The 26,271-nt window shown below is 35.8% G+C and overlaps 1 protein-coding gene across 1 annotated transcript; it reads right to left on the minus strand.

Moving 5' to 3' along the window:
* Positions 1–5,259: 5,259 nt before the first annotated feature.
* On the minus strand, positions 5,260–7,338 carry LOC135757510 (uncharacterized). Its single transcript, XM_065272040.1, has 2 exons — positions 5,926–7,338; positions 5,260–5,760 (listed from the first exon to the last, which is right to left on the minus strand). The coding sequence occupies exons 1-2, from the start codon at positions 7,336–7,338 to the stop codon at positions 5,260–5,262; spliced, it is 1,914 nt and encodes a 637-aa protein (XP_065128112.1).
* Positions 7,339–26,271: the final 18,933 nt, after the last annotated feature.

Genomic DNA, 26,271 nt, shown 5'->3' on the forward strand with positions numbered 1-26,271 from the left:
AAACACAGTCTTTACTTAATGGCTACTGTATGTTTATTCAACCAGCCCTAGTCTTGGAAAGACATATATTGTCTGATCTTAATAAAACTGTTAATATTTTGTCATAAGCTTAACATTACTAGTTAATTAGTTAGATATACTTAGTCTGGCCCATTTTGAAAATGTCACATTTCAAAATGCTTGAATTGATTACCTCAAGTCTTTTAGTTTTAATGAGGTAAATGACTGCAAATCATTAAATCTTATAATAATTTTCATGCAGATGCAAACCCATGGACAAAAGGAACATAACAAAACAAATTTTATTTTATGTTTCATATTGATATTTGCCCAGATAGTACAGCAAATTCATACAATTGTTTTTCATATAAACATAAACATCTAGAGCAGTACTTTCAACTCAGTGAACCGCAGTGGTTTCTCAAGACCCAATGCTCGGCACATTTTGTATGTTTCTCTCATCTGACACAATCAGTTCAGTTCATACAAATCTCTACTGATGATTTAATTAGATTTGTTTAAAATAGAAGACTTTCGTATATGTGCAGAGCAGTGGGCCTCCAGGAATAATTTTGAGAACCATTGATCTAGGGCACAGTTAACGTAACTCCCGTTGTTCTAGATGCAAATATTTCCGGAATGATGAGCCAAAAATCATCAAAGACACTTGAGAACATAAGACAAACAGGCCCATCAGTTTAGTTGTAATGGCACACCATTACGCTGGACTCGTACATGGTTAATGCTGGCTGGCTGTTGGTCGGCATGTTTTCTAAGATATGTAATTATCCTAAAAGACCCTTATAAGAATCTGAAAGCAGATGTTATGTGCAAAATAAAAAGTAGGTCAGACAAATATTTATGTGTTGTATACATATGCTATAGTTATCGTTATTTTTTCTTAGGTTATAGCGCCACCTAGTGGACAATCTCTGCAATTTTTTGCATGTGACCTTGGCCTGGGTCTATACATATGTGTACCAAGTTTCGTGTTGATATCTCATTCCTATCATAAATGATAGCCATTGTAGTATTTGTGGCACCGCCTCTTTGTACTTTTGACCGTGGTGTTGCGACAATGAGTGCAAAGTTCAACTTTTTTTTGATAGTTATTGATAATCAGTGTCTAAGGCCTATTCCAGCACTGGATCGGTTCAGATCGGTCAAAAAACCTAGGACTAGTTTGCAAAAGTAGGTTTCAAAGAAAATGATGAATATCTAACAAACGATTCGACTGAGACAAGTGCTGCTTGAGGAAAAGTTGTTCATTTTAAGTACCTCTATTAAATGATATGAGGATCTTGTTGATATCTGAAACACTGCATAATACACAATCACTTAAACACTGAAAAAACGTGATAGCGCCCTCCGGAGTCCGAATTTTTTCTTACTCTGCACAGACCTTCATGGCCAAGAGACAAACAGGCCCACCGCGTTTCATTTCGATCGGCCTCCGTTAACCCTGTCTAATAGCTGCTTTTTATTGATTGGCCGATGGCGGCCATGTTTTTTGAGTTACGCAAAATTCCTTTTAAACATAGATAGTACCCCAGACCAGGAGCACACCTGTCAAATGTCAAGTTGATCGGTCCCATATTTCCGTAGTTACAGCCCTTCAAAGTTGAGGTGGTGTTATAGCGCCAACTAGTGGTCAAGCGGCGCAATTTTTTGCACCTGACCTCAGAATAGTCGCCTGTATATGTGTACCAAATTTGGTGTCGATACCTCCTTCCCTTCCTAAATTATAGCCATTTAAGATCAAGAGGCTCCGCTCATTGGGGGCGTTTGGGCGTGGCTTGACGACGGCGAGTCGAAAGTTAAACTTTTTTTTGATAACTTTTGATATTCACACTCCAAGGAATATTACGGCACTGGAACGGTTCCGATCGGACGAAAAACCTAGGACGAGTTCGTTTTTATTTTTTTTTACAAAATCGAAAATAGCGAAAAAAAATTCATGACGGAAATGAAATCGGAGATATACGTTGTTCTACCATTTGGCCAAGTTTCAAGTCTCTAGGCCTTACGGTTTGGTCTGCACGTTCCGTTTTACGGCAGAATAATAATAACTAATAAATATAGCTGCTAGCAGCGATTATCGGGGTTCAAGCCATTTAGATCACAAGACGTTTAAGGACATGGCCATATAAATATTCTGCATTGTATATTGTACACACACACGTTTACCTGAGAAAGGAGAAACAAGACTGTTAAAGAACATATTGACTTAATATTGACATGGTTATACACTCATTTGGTATGTAGTTTTTTTTTATAAAAAACAAAAAATATATAATTCTTACTGCAAATGTCGTGTAAGTGCCTCCAAAATTATGTTCACGTTTCACAGCTATCATAAAATGACATGAGTGTTAAAACTGATAACTCAGAACAATTGAAGTGGTAGTCTTTCACTAAATGTGATTTTAATAGTATAACAGTAAAATCATGAAGTTAAAGGTGCAGTGTGTACATTTTAGCGGCACCTAGTGGTGAGGTCACAAATTGCAACCAATGGCTTAGTCCACTACTCACCCCTTGCTTTTGAAACACATAGAGAAGCTACAGTAGCCACCACCAGACAAACATGTCATCGTCGGAGACAACTTAGTAAAAAAATTTGTCCGTTAAGGGCTTCTGTAGAAAAATGGCGGCACAAAATGGTGACTTCTATGTAAGGGGACCCTCAGTGTATGTAGATAAAAAGGTCTCGTTCTAAGGTAATAAACACATACCGGTTCATTATGAAAGGTCTTTATACACACCTGATAATATAGTTTTGTATATAATTTTGCATTTTCGTCAAGAGATCCTTCTAAAAATTACACACTGCACCTTTAAATGTGTACAGAGTTCTATTAATAGTAGACTTAGTTAAAGAGTAATCATCTTCTGGGTTTTCTGTGAGTGCAAATGTCAGCCAGTGATTAATCCTCTACAGCCATCTAGTGGACATAACGGAAAATTGCACCTAAAAGTCACAATAAGGAATTTGAGTATATTGCCAAATCTCAATAATACTTGTATGCTTTGTCATAAGCTTTAGGGGCCGTTCGTCAGGGCCGTTTTCAAAATGACTGTGTGATAGCTATACTTCTGCAAAGTTGTTTTTGTATTTGTATTATACAGTGTAGAGAAAATTGTACTGCACTGGCTTTACTGTTGTTGAGTGTAAGAACTGAAACAATTTAATAAAACAAAACCAGATAAGTTATCTGAATGGTGGATGGTGTTATTAAATCGTGTCAATAACAAATATCATTTCATTTAGCAGATTCATGTTCATGTCCTTTAATCGAGTACCATGAAGGCTTTCTGTTTTAGTTAGGTAAATAAAGTGAGGTATGCAAGTTATTAAACCGAATATATCTTTATGGACAAAAGGAACATATACACAAACATGCTCTGCACATTTTGTATGTTTCTCTCATCTGAAACAGTCATTTTAATTCATAGAGATCTAGGTCTTACTAAATGGTTGCTTGTTTAAATCTTTTAGACTATTTTTTAAACAAAAGTAATTGTTCTTATAGAACATATATATTCTTTGACATAGATATGATGTGCAAACATACAAGTTTTTCAGATGACAGCCTCTGTCATATTATAGTAGGCCTAAAAATAGTACTAAAGCTGTACATTTTTTATATTTAACAACTGGCTATGTCCATACATAACTGATCCAGATGTGTTGTTTATATCAAATGGAGTTAATAACAAATATGATGTCATTAAGCAAATGTCAGTCAGATTTGCTATTAAGCACTTATTTGTAAATAGAAAATAGAAAATAGATTAGAATACTAACTTTTAAATCTAGATTAAAAACACATCTGTTTAACTTTGCATTTACTGAATGAGCACTGTGCTGCTTTACACTGACTGCACCTTTAACTCAAGCCACTTTTACTCCTGTTTTATTCTGTTTAACATTTTAAACTGTTTTTATTAAAATCACATTCATTTTCTTTAATTGTTATTCAAAATTCTCATGTATCTTTTTTTATTGTGATTTTATTGTGTATCTATTATTTTTAAATTTTCTTTTTTCTCTTTTATATATTGTTTTCTCATTTCTATGTAAAGCACTTTGAATGACCTCTGTGTATGAAATGTGCTATACAAATAAACTTGCCTTGCCTTGCCTTGCCTTGTGTTCACACACGTGCTGTGCTAGAGTAAGTATTCAGTAAACATTTATATTTAAAATAACCAAGTGTATCATAACATTACAATTTCATTGCAATAATTCTATAAACAATTATTGAAAACTTTATAAGACACAGCATGACGTGTTTATGTTATGGAAAATAGATTAGAATACTAAAGCTACTGATAACCAGTGTTGGTCATCTTACTTTAAAAAAGTAATAAGTTACAGTTACAAATTACTTATCCCAAAAAGTAATTGAGTTAGTAACTCAGTTACCACATTGTAAAAGTAATTAGTTACTCAGCAAAGTAACTGTGACGTTATTTTTTAAGTTGTATAACGCTATTACGTTCTATAACATCTTTAATATCAAAAATGTATATTAACTGATTGAAAAATAAAAAAACTATATACAGTATTTTAGAACATTTGGTATTTATTTGAACTCAGTAGATTGCAGCCTGCCATATATGCATAGAAATAAAAACATGTAAAAAATAAATATTGTGCAAAATTAAGACACACAAATGTAAACTTGGGTAAAAAGAAACAAAGGAAAACCTGGCCATTAGTGCAAATCTCTGTAACTGTATATTAGGCCTACTGCACAATAAACAGAACACTATCCAACTCTTAAATATTCAGTACAGTAACAAAATTGAATATTGAAAATAAATAATGTTCACATACTTTGCATTCAAGTGCAGAACTAAGACACACAACTGTAAGCTTGTGTAATAAGAAAAAAATGAAAATTTGGCCTTTAATTAGTGCAATTATCTGTTTCTCTATAATGCTGCACAATTAACAGAGCACTATCCAACTCTTAAATATTCAGTAAAGTAATACAAATTAAATATTGAAAATAAATAATATTCAGTTATTCACACACTTTGCAATCAAGTGCAAACTAAGACAAACAAATGTAAACTTGTGTAAACAAACAAAGGAAGATCTGGCCATTAAGTAGTATAAATCTCTGTACCTATATATTATTGCACAATAAACAGAACACTATCCAACTCTCTATGTATGTAGATTAACATGTTGTTTGTTCTCAGTTAGAATGAACAATACATTAATCTATACTAAAATACTCCTCTCATCTAACAACTAAACCAGTGGTTGTAACGTAGGAGGAGAAGCTTTTCGAATCTTTTGTCTGACAGTCTGTTCCTCTTCGGAGAGAAGACAAGCTTGCCCAGGCTGAACAGTCTCTCAACAGGTGCACTAGATGGTGTAGCAGCATTGTAACGTAGTGAAATTTTCTTGATGAGAGAAAATTCACGCAGAGAGTTTAAGTTTTGTGCTGAAGATCTAATATAGTCTGCCACTTGGTTAACTGCAGAAGATGAAGTTTCCTCCTCATCCTCCTCAAAGGAAAAGAAATCGTTCTCTTTGGCTGAATCTGTGTGATGTGAAGATGTGCTGGGACCTGGCTGTGGTTCGTCGAGGACAATTCTTCTGCACTCTGCCAGCAAACTTGCCTTAGCCTTATCCTTTAACTCCTGTGAACGCAGCCAGCGAAGTTTGAATTTTGGAAGAGTTACAGCAGCAAGTATAGCCTCCTCATTTCCCAGGACATCAGCAAATCTGGTTTTGATAGACTGAAATGATAATAATAATAACATTAAATATATGTATCAAAACAAATCAGTGATATTATTATTATTATTATTATTATCATAATTAGTAGCAGTTGTATTTATTATTATGTGTACTATAGCAATGTTCACTTAACAAATAATAAAATATCAAATTCAAGTTCTTACTGTGACTATGGCATCAGGAAGGTCTCTCAGTATTTGCAGGTCACTTTTAAGGGCTTCTGTCTTCAACATTAATGTCTCGATCGTTGGTAAGAGTGTACCATAAAAACAGTTGTCTTCTCCCTGAAGTATATCCAAGGCAACTGTAAGGGGCTTCATCGCAGTACAGTACTCCTTTAAAAACTGGTGTTCCCTTTCTGTTATCGCTGCCAGTCCTAATTTGGATGAAATGGTGTTAAGGTCTACCATGGATATTTCACAGATTCTAGCCAGGGCATCATAGAAGGAATTCCATCGTGTTGTACAAGGTACAAGCAGCTTTTTTGACACCAACTCATCAACTGTTTCAGTAGCCAAAGCAGATCGACTAGTCTTGTTCCATAGGGAAGTACATTTGGCAGTAGCACTTCTATAAACAGCCTTTGTTCCAGATTTTGACAGCAGCCACTTTTCAACATCAGTGCATGAAATCAGGTTTAGTGTGTGTGATGCACATCTCTTGTGGGGGGGCAAAGTGATCACAACATCACCATCATTATCATCAGTTGCATGTAGAGCAGCATTAATGTCTGTAAACGTCACCTCATCTTCATTGTCTTCTTCAGAATCACTTTCCTCAAGTGGCTGGTACCTCTTAAATGCTTTAACAAAATTAGAGCCGTTATCAGTCACTGTTGCTGTGATTTTGTGTGTTATCCCATATGTTGAGTGTATATTGTCAAGCTCAACTGCAATGGCGTCATGAGTATGATGCCCCTTAAACCGTCTGCAGGCAAGAGCTGCTTTCTCTCTTTCCATGTTATTTGGATTGATCCAATGTGCTGTCACACCCAGGTAACTTTTATTGTGGGCAGTCCAGATGTCTGCTGTAGTTGAAATGTACTCAAGTTCCTCAAATGACGTTTTGAGCTTAATATTCATTTTTTCATATTCACTGTCTATGAATTTAGCAAAAGTGTTTCGGCATGGGGCAACCCCCCTTCCTCCTCCTCGTATTGGTATTTTAGCAAGGATCGCTCTGAATGACTCAGACACCACAGTTGACAGGGGGAGCATGTTTTCAACAACATACCTTGCAATCAACGTGTTCAGCTCGGGCTTGGTCACCTGTTGCTGACCCGAAAAATCGAGCGTTGCTTGTTTTAACAGAGTGGCTCCGTCTCCTTGGCTGGAGCTCAGGCTAGCTGCATCTGGGGTTGGGTTAGCAGCAGCAACAAGTGTCGTGTTAGCTTGTGTTGATGTGAGGTGCTTCATAAGATTTGAGTTGCTTGAGGCAGACGTCGATAAAGTCTTTTTTCCTGGGCATAGCGTGCATGTAACGTAAACATTCTTGCCTTTAATTTCAATTAATGAGAAGTAATGCCGGTACTTCCAGTTTGCGAACGCAACCTTTGAATTTCCCCGGCTCATCGCCATTGTCACTCACGCTGTCTTGTGTTGGTAGTCAGCGCGTGCAGTGAGACAGCGTGAGCAGGGCACCGCCCACCCAGCCAATCATCATGGCATTTGAAACGGTGTCATCATCCCCACCCCTGCTCTCTCCAGGCAGCTGATGTGTAGCCAAAGCATGACACCTCGCGCTTTATTCAACCAAATTGTAGTAACGCAACACTTTACATTCTCAGTAAAGATAACGGCGTTGCAACGATGGGAAAAGTAATTAATTAGATTACTCCGTTACTGAAAAATGAACTCCGTTACTAACGCCGTTATACTTAAACGCCGTTACTGCCAACACTGCTGATAACCAAATATTTATTCTCTTTATGTGTGATTATTAGTTATTATTTCTAATGTTGGCCTATTATTGTTCTTTAAGGATCCACATATTTACAGCAATCTTTTTCATACCTTTAAGGCCAGTTCACACTGGTCAGACAACTACCAACTCCAACAGACACCAACAGACAACCACATTCTAAAGTCTCATTTACTTTGATCCAACAACTTCCAACAGGGGTTTCACACTGGTCAGACAGACTCCAACAGACGCGTCTGTTGGAGTCTGTCTGACCAGTGTGAAGTGGCCTTTAGGATTTGAAGAATTCTAAGACAACATTTGAAGCTTTATAACTTCATAGGGTTGTTTCCCACAGGTTTAAATTGATGCATGACTAGCCATTAGTTATGTAAAAACATTTAGGTACTTTTTACAAACAAACCTTATAAAAAACATTACTGGTATACATCTTAAGACAAAACTATGGCCCAGATATATTTAAAGGTAGGCCAGTGTAAGCTATTTTCAAGTAAGATAACTGAAACTTAAGCCTTAATTTTAGTCTGTAACTACACTTAAACCAATGGTCAGTAACATGAATCTCTAAGACTAGTATTCAAAGTTAGTCATACATTTTTGTCTTCATGATTGAACATAACTGCTTTAAGTATCATGTGAAAAAATATTTAAATTATTTAAATTATATTTAAATCCAAATAGTAAGACTGATTAGCCCTAACTAACTACTAGTTCTTCAGACTAGTCCTTAAAACACAGTCTTTACTTAATGGCTACTGTATGTTTATTCAACCAGCCCTAGTCTTGGAAAGACATATATTGTCTGATCTTAATAAAACTGTTAATATTTTGTCATAAGCTTCACATTACTAGTTAATTAGTTAGATATACTTAGTCTGGCCCATTTTGAAAATGTCACATTTCAAAATGCTTGAATTGATTACCTCAAGTCTTTTAGTTTTAATGAGGTAAATGACTGCAAATCATTAAATCTTAATTTTCATGCAGATGCAAACCCATGGACAAAAGGAACATAACAGCCGCTACAAATGAAATAAAGAATACAGGTTACAAATGGTGCCCACCTCACTATGTGACATCACATCAAATCCAGTAATACAACGGCAAAATTTTATTTTATGTTTCATATTGATATTTGCCCAGATAGTACAGCAAATTCATAAAATTGTTTTTCATATAAACATAAACATCTAGAGCAGTACTTTCAACTCAGTGAACCGCAGTGGTTTCTCAAGACCCAATGCTTGGCACATTTTGTATGTTTCTCTCATCTGACACAATCAGTTCAGTTCATACAAATCTCTACTGATGATTAAAGTAGATTTGTTTAAAATAGAAGACTTTCGTATATGTGCAGAGCAGTGGGCCTCCAGGAATAATTTTGAGAACCATTGATCTGGTGCACATTTAACGTAACTCCCGTTGTTCTAGATGCAAATATTTCCGGAATGATGAGCCAAAAATCATCAAAGACACTTGAGAACATAAGACAAACAGGCCCATCAGTTTAGTTGTAATGGCACACCATTACGCTGGACTCGTACATGGTTAATGCTGGCTGGCTGTTGGTCGTCATGTTTTCTAAGATATGTAATTATCCTAAAAGACCCTTAAAAGAATCTGAAAGCAGATGTTATGTGCAAAATAAAAAGTAGGTCAGACAAATATTTATGTGTTGTATACATATGCTATAGTTATCGTTATTTTTTCTTAGGTTATAGCGCCACCTAGTGGACAATCTCTGCAATTTTTTGCATGTGACCTTGGCCTGGGTCTATACATATGTGTACCAAGTTTCGTGTTGATATCTCATTCCTATCATAAATGATAGCCATTGTAGTATTTGTGGCACCGCCTCTTCATACTTTTGACCGTGGTGTTGCGACAATGAGTGCAAAGTTCAACTTTTTTTTGATAGTTATTGATAATCAGTGTCTAAGGACTATTCCAGCACTGGATCGGTTCAGATCGGTCAAAAAACCTAGGACTAGTTCGCAAAAGTAGGTTTCAAAGAAAATGATGAATATCTAACAAACGATTCGACTGAGACAAGTGCTGCTTGAGGAAAAGTTGTTCATTTTAAGTACCTCTATTAAATGATATGAGGATCTTGTTGATATCTGAAACACTGCATAATACACAATCACTTAAACACTGAAAAAACGTGATAGCGCCCTCCGGAGTCCGAATTTTTTCTTACTCTGCACAGACCTTCATGGCCAAGAGACAAACAGGCCCACCGCGTTTCATTTCGATCGGGCTCCGTTAACCCTGTCTAATAGCTGCTTTTTCTTGATTGGCCGATGGCGGCCATGTTTTTTGAGTTACGCAAAATTCCTTTTTAAACATAGATAGTACCCCAGACCAGGAGCACACCTGTCAAATGTCAAGTTGATCGGTCCCATATTTCCGTAGTTACAGCCCTTCAAAGTTGAGGTGGTGTTATAGTGACAACTAGTGGTCAAGCGGCGCAATTTTTTGCACCTGACCTCAGAATAGTCCCCTGTATATGTGTACCAAATTTGGTGTCGATACCTCCTTCCCTTCCTAAGTTATAGCCATTTAAGATCAAGAGGCTCCGCTCATTGGGGGCGTTTGGGCGTGGCTTGACGACGGCGAGTCGAAAGTTCAACTTTTTTTTGATAACTTTTGATATTCACACTCCAAGGAATATTACGGCACTGGAACGGTTCCGATCGGACGAAAAACCTAGGACGAGTTCGTTTTTATTTTTTTTGACAAAATCGAAAATAGCGAAAAAATTTTCATGACGGAAATGAAATCGGAGATATACGTTTTGTTCGCCTTGACGCAAGGAATCCAGGGATATAAGACACTTGACATTTGGATAAGATTTGTGGAAGTTATGACCATCAACGCGTTTGTTATCGCTATAGCGCCACCTATGGGCCAATCGGGTTGATACTCTATCAACCTCTCCCCAAATTGGGTCCTACCATTTGGCCAAGTTTCAAGTCTCTAGGCCTTACGGTTTGGTCTGCACGTTCCGTTTTACGGCAGAATAATAATAACTAATAATAATAATAAATATAGCTGCAAGCAGCGATTACCGGGGTTCAAGCCATTTAGATCACAAGACGTTTAAGGACATGGCCATATAGATATTCTGCATTGTATTTTGTAGGAGAAACAAGACTGTTAAAGAACAAGACTTAAAGGTTAAATGTCACGTTCTTCCTGATACCATTTTTTAAACCCTAGTTTGCGTGTAATGTTGCTATAATAGCATAAATAATACCTGTAAAATGATAAAGCTCAAAGTTCACTGCCAGGCGATACATTTTCTTCAATAGAATTCCTCTTTAAAAGCCTACAACGAACGGGCGGTTTGGACTACAGCTCTCTATTTCCTGCTTTAATGACGTCACTAAAACAGTTAGTTGACTAAATTCCGTCCACAGGAATACGTCAGTCACCTGCTTTGGCTCAAACGGCTTTGCTAAGCTTAGCTGCTATCGAATCACAGCACACTTAACAAACTACACAATAAAAACTTGATACGTATTTCTGAAGGAGGCACTTCATAGAACAAGGAAGACATCAGCCCGTTTTGAGGACAGTGAAAACAGCGCTATACAGATAAGTAAATTGTGTGAAAACTACCGCGTTTTTTTTAACACGTGAAAAACATGAACACATGTTATATTGCCCACTATAAACACAATCAAAGCTTCAAAATCACAGACAGAACGGGAGCTTTAATATTGACATGGTTACACACTCATTTGGAATGTAGTTTTTTTTATAAAAAAAAAAATATATATAATTCTTACTGCAAATGTTGTGTAAGTGCCTCCAAAATTATGTTCACATTTCACAGCTATCATAAAATGACATGAGTGTTAAAACTGATAATTCAGAACAATTAAAGTGTTAGTCTTTCACTAAATGTGATTTTAATATTATAACAGTAAAATCATGAAGTTAAAGGTGCAGTGTGTAAATTTTAGCGGCATCTAGTGGTGAGGTCACGAATTGTAACCAATGGCTTAGTCCACAAAAGGAACATATACACAAACATGCTCTGCACATTTTGTATGTTTCTCTCATCTTAAACAGTCATTTTAGTTCATGGAGATCTATTCTGTAGGTCTTACTAAATAGTTGCTTGTTTAAATCTTTTAGACATTTTTTTTAAACAAAAGTAATTGTTCTTATAGAACATATATATTCTTTGACATAGATATTATGTGTAAACATACAAGTATTTCAGATGACAGCCTCTGTCATATTATAGTAGGCCTAAAAATAGTACTAAAGCTCTACATTTTTTATATTTAACAACTGGCTATGTCCATACATAACTGAACCAGATGTGTTGTTTATATCAAATGGAGTTAATAACAAATATGATGTCATTAAGCAAATGTCAGTCAGATTTGCTATTAAGCACTTATTTGTTTTCACACATGCGCTGTGCTAGTGTAAGTTTTCAGTAAATCATTTACATTTAAATTAACCAATTGCATCATAACATTACAATTTCATTGCAATAATTCTATAAACAATTATTAAAAACTTTATAAGACACATCATGACATGTTTATGTCATGGAAAATAGATTAGAATACTAAAGCTACTTATAACCAAATAAATATTCTCTTTATGTATGATTATTAGTTATTATTTCTAATGTTGGCCTGTTCTTTAAGAACCCACATATTTACAGCAATCTTTTTCATACCTTTAGGATTTGAAGAATTCTAAGACAACATTTGAAGCTTTATAACTTTATTGGGTTGTTTCCCACAGGTTAAATTGATGCATGACTAGCCATTAGTTATTTAACACTAGCACTACCGGAATTCTATAACTACTAGAACTGCCAATAGCGGTCATTTTGACTGTTCATACCAGACAGCAGTGAATGTCATTTTTGTCATGTTATATTTACTTCAAAGCTTCTATGGTCATGTTTTATGAAAAATGTGGGGTAATTTAAGCATACATAATATTATATGTAGGTGATATTATTGTGTAAGAGCTACTAGACCTCCCACAAAAGTGCATGCCGCAATTTGCTTTACGCAATTTGCATCCGGCAAGCTGGAGATCAAAGTTTTTCACCGCAGTTAAAATGTTGTTTTTGAAAGTCTAAATGTCAACAAATATAAAATGAAGCAGAATATTTCGTTAGATAAAAACATATTGTGAATTTTGGAAATGATTACATCTGTCTTTATTCAATACATTTTGACTTTTGGAGTTTACAATGCTTTAGCATTATCGGAACTGTTTGGACCACACGAATCGGAAACAATTTTATGCAGCCTCTAATGAAATCTAGAATGAATAAACAGTTCTGTTATATTAGGACAGATAATAAACATCATAACACAAAATTTAAATTTAAATGAATGTGAAAATTTTTTCGATTTTAAACCTGCTATTGTAACTAATTACAGATACAAATTCGAAGTACAGTAGATCAATATTCTGTTAATTCTTAAAAAAAATTGATGATATATTAACTAATAAAACTAGTGCATAGTACAAACCTTTATGGACTTGAAAATACATTTAACAAAATGTTCAAAACTAAAATAAAGAATATAAAAATTCCATAAACTGCGGGAAAACGATCCGACTTGAAAAGCAATTTTTGTGAACAAAAATATCATGCTGTAAAATTATTATGAAAAATCATGCTGTAAAATTATTATGAAAATATCATGCTGTAAAATTATTATGAAAATATCATGCTGTAAAATCATACTGAACGCATTATCCTCTAAGAGGTCTGTCTTGAAAAAGGCATTTAACTTTCGGGCAAACACCGACCATCATTCACTGACACATGTGGATTGATTACTCGCAGGCAACACAGGTAATCTCTAACTTCCTAATGCAGATCCCACACACTACCCTTTGGCATTTGTTACAAGTGTGTTTTGTTTTGTTTTTCTTGCAGTTTCTTCGCACTTGGCACTGCCTTCTTATCTCCATCTGCTGCTGCTGCTCCTGCCTGGGTTCTGGCCCTCGCGCCATCAGCTGTGTTGCTTTTGCTTTCATGTGGCCGGCGCGAAGTTCAGTAGCGAGTCACATTATAAAGTTCCTCCGTGACATTCTCTCATTTGTGCATTTCTGGAAGAGGATGGAAGCATTTATCGCAGCAAGGTCAAGGATATTATAAAACACAGCAACTGGCCATCTGCGTGTCGGCGCTTTCACCGAATATTTTCTCGCCATTTGATCAAGTACATCTACCCCGACCTTGGTTCGGTTGTAGTATGTGACTGTCTCTGGTTTCGCCTTTTGGCCACTTGTGATTGCAACATCTGTGTGGACAGTGCTGAGAATGCAGACGTTTTTCTTTGTTTTGCCTTGGTAGACTGTGAGTGTTGCATTTTCACTTTTCAGCACCTTTGTGGTGAACAGCGGCCGTTGCTCCTTTACGCATGGGGGCAGCTCTCGTCTGCTCTTATTTATTGTGCCAACGAGGCTGGTTTTTTTGGCCTGTAGTGTCTTGGCCAGTTCGAGGGAAGTAAAAAAGTTGTCAGTGGTGATGTTCCTCCCCTTCCCTACGTAAGGCTCAGCCATTTTCAACACCACACTGTCTCCAAGTCGCTGACCTGGTCTCCGTGTCTCGTCTTTGCCCAGATATGGCGCACCATTCAGCATATATTTGGTATCGACGTCAGCAGCTAGCCAGAACTTTATACCAAATTTATCGGGTTTGCTTGCTATATACTGGATAAAGCTACACCTTGCTTTTGTTGGGAAGAGCTGCTCATCAACAGTTATATCGGCGCCGGGTTTGTAGCAAGCGATGCTGTTCTGAACAAATTTTTCCCAAACCTCGGCCACCAGGGCAAACTTGTTCTCTTGCAGCCGTGTGCGTCTGGTCTCCTTTTTATCAAAACGCAGGAATCGCATGATTTCCTGAAATCTATTTCGGGACATGGTCTCCTTGAAAAACGCATAACCCCAGTCAGCTGACCAAAAGCTCGCCAGGTCCATGCCTTTTCCACCTTGCGCACCACGAATGTAGATGAGGGCAATGAAAGCCTTTAGCTCATCGACTGTTATATCCCATGAGCTGTCCTCCTCTACTCTGTGTGCTTCAGCAATGGTGCAGTCCCTGATATGCTTCAACATGCCATCATCAACCAAACAGAGAAATGCGGTGAGGGCATCTTCAATGTTGCGCTTTGCATATGGTGTGGGTCCTGCAGCTTCTGTCATGACATTTTGGCTTTGTAACCGTCCCCTGTTTTCACTGCACTGTATAACAGTCCACACAGTACCGTCTTTTGCTGTTTGGATATCTGCTGAAGGTGGATTTAGTAAGATAGCTTCGTCATCCAGTGGCGGGCTAGGTGCTCTTGTGGTTGGCTCAGCAGGCACAGCTGATAATTCAGGATTTTGCACTGTCGCCAAAAAATTATAGCCTAATTAGTTTGTTTATTTCATGAAATATCAGTTTCATCAGGGCTAGCCTAATAATAATAATAATAATAGTAATAATAATATTGTTGTTGTTGTTGTTAGAGGCTATCTCATTATAATATTGAAGTGGGTAGTTATTTATAACAGCCAGGATAGTATCGATAACATACCCAAAGTAGCAGATGAAATGACAGTTGTCGGATTTGAAGTGTCCACTCTCCTTTTTTTACGAACCGGAATTATCTCTGAATCACTCTCAGAATCAGTGTCAGACGAACTGTCAAGAGACCAAGATACATCGCTCTCTGCTCCTCCATCAGACTCTGCATCATCAATGTTCTCAAGCAAAGATAAAACCTCAGTGACAGTCATTTTCTTTCTTGTTGCCATTTTGACGGTAAAGCTAAGTTTTAGCTTAGCAAAAGCATACAAAACTGCCAGAGAAAGGTTGCTAGGCAACAGCTACGCACATATTTAATGGCGGGAAAAAGCGCTGAGGAGATACAACGCCTGTAATATGTGCGGTCAAATTGACCGCTATGGCCATTCAAGGTAGAAATACTCAGAACTCTTTTGTGTTTTGTAATTTTAATAAAATAACAATGTTAAAATAAAATTTACATTAATTTAAGAAAAGTCATGGAACTGTAGTTATATGGGTTTTATTTCAACAAAGTTATTACATTGCAAATCTTTAAAACGGTCAAAATGACTGCCTTGGTAGTTCTAGTGTTAAAAACATTTAGGTACTTTTTTACAAACAAACCTTTTAAAAAACATTAATGGTGTACATCTTAAGACAACACTATAGCCCAGATATATATAAAGGTAGGCCAGTGTAAGCTATTTTCAAGTAAGGCAACTAAAACTTAAGCCTAAATTTTAGTCTGGAACTACACTTAAACCAATGGTCAGTAACATTAATCTCTAAGACTAGTATTCAAAGTTAGTCATACATTTTTATCTTCACGATTGAACATAACTGTTTTAATTATCACGTGAAAAAATATTTAAAATATTTAAATTATATTTAAATCCAAATAGTAAGACTGATTAGCCCTAACTAACTACTAGTTCTTCAGACTAGTCCTTAAAACACAGTCTTAATTATGTTTTTTATATTATATAGTTTTTAAAATAACATTACTAAAATATTAAATGTATCATTTTTTATGAGGAGTTGAATTTGAATCCCGAGCAGTTTTAACCTTACGGACATGTTACTATAACAACAACTCTAGGATGACCTTAGAAGAAACAAATAATTCAACATGAAGCTAAATCGTCAACAATGAAATCCAGCTAATTGAGTAATCTACGTATGAACGACGGACCCAGCAGTGAAAGCTTTTAACAACTATAGTGTATACAGCTCTTGCATTAGAAGTCCCACAATCAGTTATAAAAGAGTTGGATATTATTTTGTTTAATTTCATATGGAAGAACAGATCGCATTACATTAATAATTCAATTCTATGTAATCCAGTTGAGAAAGGAGGATACAATTTTTTTACTAGATTTTAATACTGCTAACTGTGTTTTTAAAAATAAGTGGATAAAAAGTTACTGAAGTTGCAAAGGAAGTATATGGAACATCATACCAGAAAAGATTTTAAAGAAATTGGGTTGTTTGGAATTGTTTTTGCGATACAATTTTGATATAAACAAGGGTTCCCATAAAACTGTCAGGTTTCCATAAACAGGTTTGTTTATCTTGGATGCTCATATATAAACATAACTTTTCTCCACATAGATATGTTATTTGGAATAACAAGAATATTCTATACAAGAAACAGATCCTTATTTTATAGAAATTGGTATGATAATAATATAATATTAGTGAGGCAGTTATTTAGAGATGATGGTCACCCCTTTAATTATTGTGAATTCCTCAATCATTATAAGATTCCAGTAACTGCTAAGGACTTTGCAGTTGTATTTGATGCCATACCTAGTGGACTTATTCAACTCTGTCAATGTTAGACATCTTATGATTGTAACTCCTTACATAATACTGAGTTATGTATTAATGGAGTAAATATTCTAGAAAAATTTTTTTATAACTTTTTTATAAGAACAGAAATGAATGTAGAAATAATATTTGCCTAGATGTAAACCATACTAATCTCCAGTTCAACCTTTAAACAAGTTTTAATTTAAACTATTTGATTGTAATAATATAGTAGTGAGTTTGTAAAAATAATATATATAAATTGTTCATATTTTAATTTGATAACAGAAGTAGAGATAATTAGATTTTATTTCAAGTTAATAGACACATTTACTTGAATTCAAAATAAAATGTATAATACAGTGAAAAGTCTTGATGATGACAACTATAATTATTACTCGATTATTTGTCATTTAATACTATTGTTGTTTTTTTAATAGAAAACAGTTTTAATACATTTTGATGATTTGATTATAAAATAAAATAGATATAGTACAGTAAATTCACAAAATTGTTTTTCATATAAACATAAACATCTAGAGCAGTACTTTCAAACTCAGTGAAAAGCAGTGGTTTCTCGAGACCCAATGCTCGGCACATTTTGTATGATTCTCTCATCTGACACAATCAGTTCAGTTCATAAAAATCTCTACTTATCATTAAAGTAGATTTGTTTAAAATAGAAGACTTTTGTATATGTGCAGAGCAGTGGGCCTCCAGGAATAATTTTGAGAACCACTGATCTAGGGTACAGTTAACGTAACACCTGTTGTTCTAGATGCAAATATTTCCGGAATGATGAGCCAAAAATCCTCACAGACACTTGAGAACATAAGACACACAGGCCCATCAGTTTAGTTGTAATCGCACACCATTACACTGGACACGTACATGGTTAATGCTGGCTGGCTGTTGGTCGCATGTTTTCTAAGATATGTAATTATCCTAATAGACCCTTATAAGAATCTGAAAGCAGATGTTATGTGCAAAATAACAAATAGGTCGGACAAATATTTATGTGTCGTATACATATGCTTTAGTCATCATTCCTTGTTCTTATGTTATAGCGCCACCTAGTGGACAATCTCTGAAATTTTTTGTATATGACCTGGGCCTAGGTCTATGCATATGTGTACCAAGTTTCGTGTTGATATCTGATTCCTATCATAAATGATAGCCATTTAAGTATTTGTGGCACCACCTCTTCGTACTTTTAACCGTGGTGTTGCGACGACGAGTGCAAAGTTCAACTTTTTTTTGATAATTATTGATATTCAGTGTCTAAGGAATATTCCAGCACTGGATTGGTTCAGATCGGTCAAAAAACCTAGGACTAGTTCGCAAAAGTAGGTTTAAAAGAAAATGATGAATATCTAACAAACGATTCGACTGAGACAAGTGCTTCTTGAGGAAAAGTTGTTCATTGTAAGTACCTCTATTTAATGATATGAAGATCTTGTTGCTATCTGAAACACTGCATAATACACAATCACTTAAACACTGAAAAAACGTGATAGCGCCTCCCGGAGGCCGAATTTTTCTTACTCTGCACAGACCTTCATGGCCAAGAGACAAACAGGACCACCGCGTTTCGTTTCGATCGGCCTCCGTTAACCCTGTCTAACAGCTGCTTTTCCTTGATTGGCCGATGGCGGCCATGTTTTTTGATCCAAGCGAAATTCCTTTTACACATAGATAGTACCGTAGACCAGGAGCACCGGTGCCAAATGTCAAGTTGATCGGTCGCACATTTCTGTAGTTACAGACCTTCAAAGTTGAGGTGGTCTTATAGCGCCAGCTAGTGGTCAAGCGGCGCAATTTTTGTTTCGTGACCCCAGAATAGTCCATTGTATATGTGTACCAAATTTGGTGTTGATACCTCTTTCCAATCCCAAGTTATAGCCATTTAAGTCCAAGAGGCTCCGCCCATTGGGGGCGTTTGGGCGTGGCTTGACGACGGCGAGTCTAAAGTTCCACTTTTTTTTGATAACTTTTCATATTCACACTCCAAGGAATATTACAGCACTGGAACGGTTCCGATCGGACGAAAAACCTAGGACTAGTTCGTTTTTATTTTTTTCGACAAAATCGAAAATAGCGAAAAAAATTTCATGGCGGAAATGAAATCGGAGATATACGTTTTGTTCGACTTGACGCAATGATTCCAGTGATATAAGACACTTGACATTTGGACAAGATTTGTGGGAGTTATGATCATCAACGCGTTTGTTATTGCTATAGCGCCACCTATAGGCCAATCGGGTTGATACTCTATCAACCTCTCCCCAAATTGGGTCCTACCATTTGACCAAGTTTCAAGTCTCTAGGCCTTACGGTTTGGTCTGCACGTTCCGTTTTACGGCAAAATAATAATAATAAATAAAAATCTTAACAATTACAATAGGGTTTCAGCCCTACGGGCTTGAACCCCTAAATATAGCTGCTAGCAGCGATTATCGGGGTTCAAGCCATTTAGATCACAAGACGTTTAAGGACATGGCCATATAGATATTCTGCATTGTATATTGTACACACACACGTTTACCTGAGAAAGGAGAAACAAGACTGTTAAAGAACAAGACTTAATATTGACATGGTTATACACTCATTTGGTATGTAGTTTTTTTTATAAAAAACAAAAAATATATAATTCTTACTGCAAATGTCGTGTAAGTGCCTCCAAAATTATGTTCACGTTTCACAGCTATCATAAAATGACATGAGTGTTAAAACTGATAACTCAGAACAATTGAAGTGGTAGTCTTTCACTAAATGTGATTTTAATATTATAACAGTAAAATCATGAAGTTAAAGGTGCAGTGTGTACATTTTAGCGGCACCTAGTGGTGAGGTCACGAATTGCAACCAATGGCTTAGTCCACTGCTCACCCCTCGCTTTTGAAACACATAGAGAAGCTACAGTAGCCGCCACCAGACAAACATGTCATCGTCGGAGACAACTTAGTAAACAAATTTGCCCGTTAAGGGCTTCTGTAGAAAAATGGCGGCACAAAATGGTGACTTCTATGTAAGGGGACCCTCAGTGTATGTAGATAAAAAGGTCTCGTTCTAAGGTAATAAACACATACCGGTTCATTATGAAAGGTCTTTATACACCCCTGATAATATAGTTTTGTATATAATTTTGCATTTTCGTCAAGAGATCCTTCTAAAAATGACACACTGCACCTTTAAATGTGTACAGAGTTCTATTAATAGTAGACTTAGTTAAAGAGTAATCATCTTCTGGGTTTTCTGTGAGTGCAAATGTCAGCCAGTGATTGATCCTCTACAGCCATCTAGTGGACATAACGGAAAATTGCACCTAAAAATCACAATAAGGAATTTGAGTATATTGCCAGATCTCAATAATACTTGTATGCTTTGTCATAAGCTTTAGGGGCCGTTCGTCAGGGCCGTTTTCAAAATGACTGTGTGATAGCTATACTTCTGCAAAGTTGTTTTTGTATTTGTATTATACAGTGTAGAGAAAATTGTACTGCACTGGCTTTACTGTTGTTGAGTGTAAGAACTGAAACAATTTATTAAAACAAAACCAGATACGTTATCTGAATGGTGGATGGTGTTATTAAATCGTGTCAATAACAAATATCATTTCATTTAGCAGATTCATGTTCATGTCCTTTAATCGAGTACCATGAAGGCTTTCTGTTTTAGTTAGGTAAATAAAGTGAGGTATGCAAGTTATTAAACCGTATATATCTTTATGGACAAAAGGAACATACACAAACATGCTCTGCACATTTTGTATGTTTCTCTCATCTGAAACAGTCATTTTAATTCATAGAGATCTAGGTCTTACTAAATGGTTGCTTGTTTAAATCTTTTAGACTATTTTTTAAACAAAAGTAATTGTTCTTATAGAACATATATATTCTTTTACATAGATATGATGTGCAAACATACAAGTTTTTCAGATGACAGCCTCTGTCATATTATAGTAGGCCTAAAAATAGTACTAAAGCTGTACATTTTTTATATTTAACAACTGGCTATGTCCATACATAACTGATCCAGATGTGTTGTTTATATCAAATGGAGTTAATAACAAATATGATGTCATTAAGCAAATGTCAGTCAGATTTGCTATTAAGCACTTATTTGTAAATAGAAAATAGAAAATAGATTAGAATACTAACTTTAAAATCTAGATTAAAAATACATCTGTTTAACTCTGCATTTACTGAATGAGCACTGTGCTGCTTTACACTGACTGCACCTTTAACTCAAGCCAAACTCCTGTTTTATTCTGTTTAACATTTTAAACTGTTTTTATTAAAATCACATTCATTTTCTTTAATTGTTATTCAAAATTCTCATGTATCTTTTTTATTGTGATTTTATTGTGTATCTATTATTTTTAAATTTTCTTTTTTCTCTTTTATATATTGTTTTCTCATTTCTATGTAAAGCACTTTGAATGACCTCTGTGTATGAAATGTGCTATACAAATAAACTTGCCTTGCCTTGCCTTGCCTTGTGTTCACACACGTGCTGTGCTAGAGTAAGTTTTCAGTAAATATTTATATTTAAAATAACCAAGTGTATCATAACATTACAATTTCATTGCAATAATTCTATAAACAATTATTGAAAACTTTATAAGACACAGCATGACGTGTTTATGTTATGGAAAATAGATTAGAATACTAAAGCTACTGATAACCAAATATTTATTCTCTTTATGTGTGATTATTAGTTATTATTTCTAATGTTGGCCTATTATTGTTCTTTAAGGATCCACATATTTACAGCAATCTTTTTCATACCTTTAAGGCCAGTTCACACTGGTCAGACAACTACCAACTCCAACAGACACCAACAGACAACCACATTCTAAAGTCTCATTTACTTTGATCCAACAACTTCCAACAGGGGTTTCACACTGGTCAGACAGACTCCAGACTCCAACAGACGCGTCTGTTGGAGTCTGTCTGACCAGTGTGAAGTGGCCTTTAGGATTTGAAGAATTCTAAGACAACATTTGAAGCTTTATAACTTCATAGGGTTGCTTCCCACAGGTTTAAATTGATGCATGACTAGCCATTAGTTATGTAAAAACATTTAGGTACTTTTTACAAACAAACCTTATGAAAAACATTACTGGTGTACATCTTAAGACAAAACTATGGCCCAGATATATTTAAAGGTAGGCCAGTGTAAGCTATTTTCAAGTAAGATAACTAAAACTTAAGCCTTAATTTTAGTCTGTAACTACACTTAAACCAATGGTCAGTAACATTAATCTCTAAGACTAGTATTCAAAGTTAGTCATACATTTTTGTCTTCATGATTGAACATAACTGCTTTAAGTATCATGTGAAAAAATATTTAAATTATTTAAATTATATTTAAATCCAAATAGTAAGACTGATTAGCCCTAACTAACTACTAGTTCTTCAGACTAGTCCTTAAAACACAGTCTTTACTTAATGGCTACTGTATGTTTATTCAACCAGCCCTAGTCTTGGAAAGACATATATTGTCTGATCTTAATAAAACTGTTAATATTTTGTCATAAGCTTCACATTACTAGTTAATTAGTTAGATATACTTAGTCTGGCCCATTTTGAAAATGTCACATTTCAAAATGCTTGAATTGATTACCTCAAGTCTTTTAGTTTTAATGAGGTAAATGACTGCAAATCATTAAATCTTATAATAATTTTCTTGCAGATGCAAACCCATGGACAAAAGGAACATAACAGCAGCTACAAATAAAAAAAAGAATACAGGTTACAAATGGTGCCCACCTCACTATGTGACATCACATCAAATCCAGTAATACAACGGCAAAATTTTATTTTATGTTTCATATTGAAATTTGCCCAGATAGTACAGCAAATTCATAAAATTGTTTTTCATATAAACATAAACATCTAGAGCAGTACTTTCAACTCAGTGAACCGCAGTGGTTTCTCGAGACCCAATGCTCGGCACATTTTGTATGTTTCTCTCATCTGACACAATCAGTTCAGTTCATACAAATCTCTACTGATGATTAAAGTAGATTTGTTTAAAATAGAAGACTTTCGTATATGTGCAGAGCAGTGGGCCTCCAGGAATAATTTTGAGAACCATTGATCTAGGGCACAGTTAACGTAACTCCCGTTGTTCTAGATGCAAATATTTCCGGAATGATGAGCCAAAAATCAATAAAAGACACTTGAGAACATAAGACAAACAGGCCCATCAGTTTAGTTGTAATGGCACACCATTACGCTGGACTCGTACATGGTTAATGCTGGCTGGCTGTTGGTCGGCATGTTTTCTAAGATATGTAATTATCCTAAAAGACCCTTATAAGAATCTGAAAGCAGATGTTATGTGCAAAATAAAAAGTAGGTCAGACAAATATTTATGTGTTGTATACATATGCTATAGTTATCATTATTTTTTCTTAGGTTATAGCGCCACCTAGTGGACAATCTCTGCAATTTTTTGCATGTGACCTTGGCCTGGGTCTATACATATGTGTAGCAAGTTTCGTGTTGATATCTCATTCCTATCATAAATGATAGCCATTGTAATATTTGTGGCACCGCCTCTTCGTACTTTTGACCGTGGTGTTGCGACAATGAGTGCAAAGTTCAACTTTTTTTTGATAGTTATTGATAATCAGTATCTAAGGAGTATTCCAGCACTGGATCGGTTCAGATCGGTCAAAAAACCTAGGACTAGTTCGCAAAAGTAGGTTTCAAAGAAAATTATGAATATCTAACAAACGATTCGACTGAGACAAGTGCTGCTTGAGGAAAAGTTGTTCATTTTAAGTACCTCTATTAAATGATATGAGGATCTTGTTGATATCTGAAACACTGCATAATACACAATCACTTAAACACTGAAAAAACGTGATAGCGCCCTCCGGAGTCCGAATTTTTTCTTACTCTGCACAGACCTTCATGGCCAAGAGACAAACAGGCCCACCGCGTTTCATTTCGATCGGCCTCCGTTAACCCTGTCTAATAGCTGCTTTTTCTTGATTGGCCGATGGCGGCCATGTTTTTTGAGTTACGCAAAATTCCTTTTAAACATAGATAGTACCCCAGACCAGGAGCACACCTGTCAAATGTCAAGTTGATCGGTCCCATATTTCCGTAGTTACAGCCCTTCAAAGTTGAGGTGGTGTTATAGCGACAACTAGTGGTCAAGCGGCGCAATTTTTTGCACCTGACCTCAGAATAGTCCCCTGTATATGTGTACCAAATTTGGTGTCGATACCTCCTTCCCTTCCTAAGTTATAGCCGTTTAAGGTCAAGAGGCTCCGCTCATTGGGGGCGTTTGGGCGTGGCTTGACGAAGGCGAGTCGAAAGTTCAACTTTTTTTTGATAACTTTTGATATTCACACTCCAAGGAATATTACGGCACTGGAACGGTTCCGATCGGACGAAAAACCTAGGACGAGTTCGTTTTTATTTTTTTTTACAAAATCGAAAATAGCGAAAAAAAATTCATGACGGAAATGAAATCGGAGATATACGTTTTGTTCGCCTTGACGCAAGGAATCCAGGGATATAAGACACTTGAGATTTGGATAAGATTTGTGGAAGTTATGACCATCAACGCGTTTGTTATCGCTATAGCGCCACCTATGGGCCAATCGGGTTGATACTCTATCAACCTCTCCCCAAATTGGGTCCTACCATTTGGCCAAGTTTCAAGTCTCTAGGCCTTACGGTTTGGTCTGCACGTTCCGTTTTACGGCAGAATAATAATAACTAATAATAATAATAATAATAATAATAATAATAATAAAAACCTTGGCAATTACAATAGGGTTTCAGCACTTCGTGCTTGAACCCCTAAATATAGCTGCTAGCAGCGATTATCGGGGTTCAAGCCATTTAGATCACAAGACGTTTAAGGACATGGCCATATAGATATTCTGCATTGTATATTGTACACACACACGTTTACCTGAGAAAGGAGAAACAAGACTGTTAAAGAACAAGACTTAATATTGACATGGTTATACACTCATTTGGTATGTAGTTTTTTTTTATAAAAAACAAAAAATATATAATTCTTACTGCAAATGTCGTGTAAGTGCCTCCAAAATTATGTTCACGTTTCACAGCTATCATAAAATGACATGAGTGTTAAAACTGATAACTCAGAACAATTGAAGTGGTAGTCTTTCACTAAATGTGATTTTAATATTATAACAGTAAAATCATGAAGTTAAAGGTGCAGTGTGTACATTTTAGCGGCACCTAGTGGTGAGGTCACGAATTGCAACCAATGGCTTAGTCCACTGCTCACCCCTCGCTTTTGAAACACATAGAGAAGCTACAGTAGCCGCCACCAGACAAACATGTCATCGTCGGAAACAACTTAGTAAAAAAATTTGTCCGTTAAGGGCTTCTGTAGAAAAATGGCGGCACAAAATGGTGACTTCTATGTAAGGGGACCCTCAGTGTATGTAGATAAAAAGGTCTCGTTCTAAGGTAATAAACACATACCGGTTCATTATGAAAGGTCTTTATACACCCCTGATAATATAGTTTTGTATATAATTTTGCATTTTCGTCAAGAGATCCTTCTAAAAATTACACACTGCACCTTTAAATGTGTACAGAGTTCTATTAATAGTAGACTTAGTTAAAGAGTAATCATCTTCTGGGTTTTCTGTGAGTGCAAATGTCAGCCAGTGATTGATCCTCTACAGCCATCTAGTGGACATAACGGAAAATTGCACCTAAAAACCACAATAAGGAATTTGAGTATATTGCCAGATCTCAATAATACTTGTATGCTTTGTCATAAGCTTTAGGGGCCGTTCGTCAGGGCCGTTTTCAAAATGACTGTGTGATAGCTATACTTCTGCAAAGTTGTTTTTGTATTTGTATTATACAGTGTAGAGAAAATTGTACTGCACTGGCTTTACTGTTGTTGAGTGTAAGAACTGAAACAATTTAATAAAACAAAACCAGATACGTTATCTGAATGGTGGATGGTGTTATTAAATCGTGTCAATAACAAATATCATTTCATTTAGCAGATTCATGTTCATGTCCTTTAATCGAGTACCATGAAGGCTTTCTGTTTTCATTAGGTAAATAAAGTGAGGTATGCAAGTTATTAAACCGAATATATCTTTATGGACAAAAGGAACATATACACAAACATGCTCTGCACATTTTGTATGTTTCTCTCATCTGAAACAGTCATTTTAATTCATAGAGATCTAGGTCTTACTAAATGG

The sequence above is a fragment of the Paramisgurnus dabryanus genome, chromosome 16 (assembly GCF_030506205.2).
Source record: "Paramisgurnus dabryanus chromosome 16, PD_genome_1.1, whole genome shotgun sequence".
Taxonomy (NCBI): Eukaryota; Metazoa; Chordata; class Actinopteri; order Cypriniformes; family Cobitidae; genus Paramisgurnus; species Paramisgurnus dabryanus.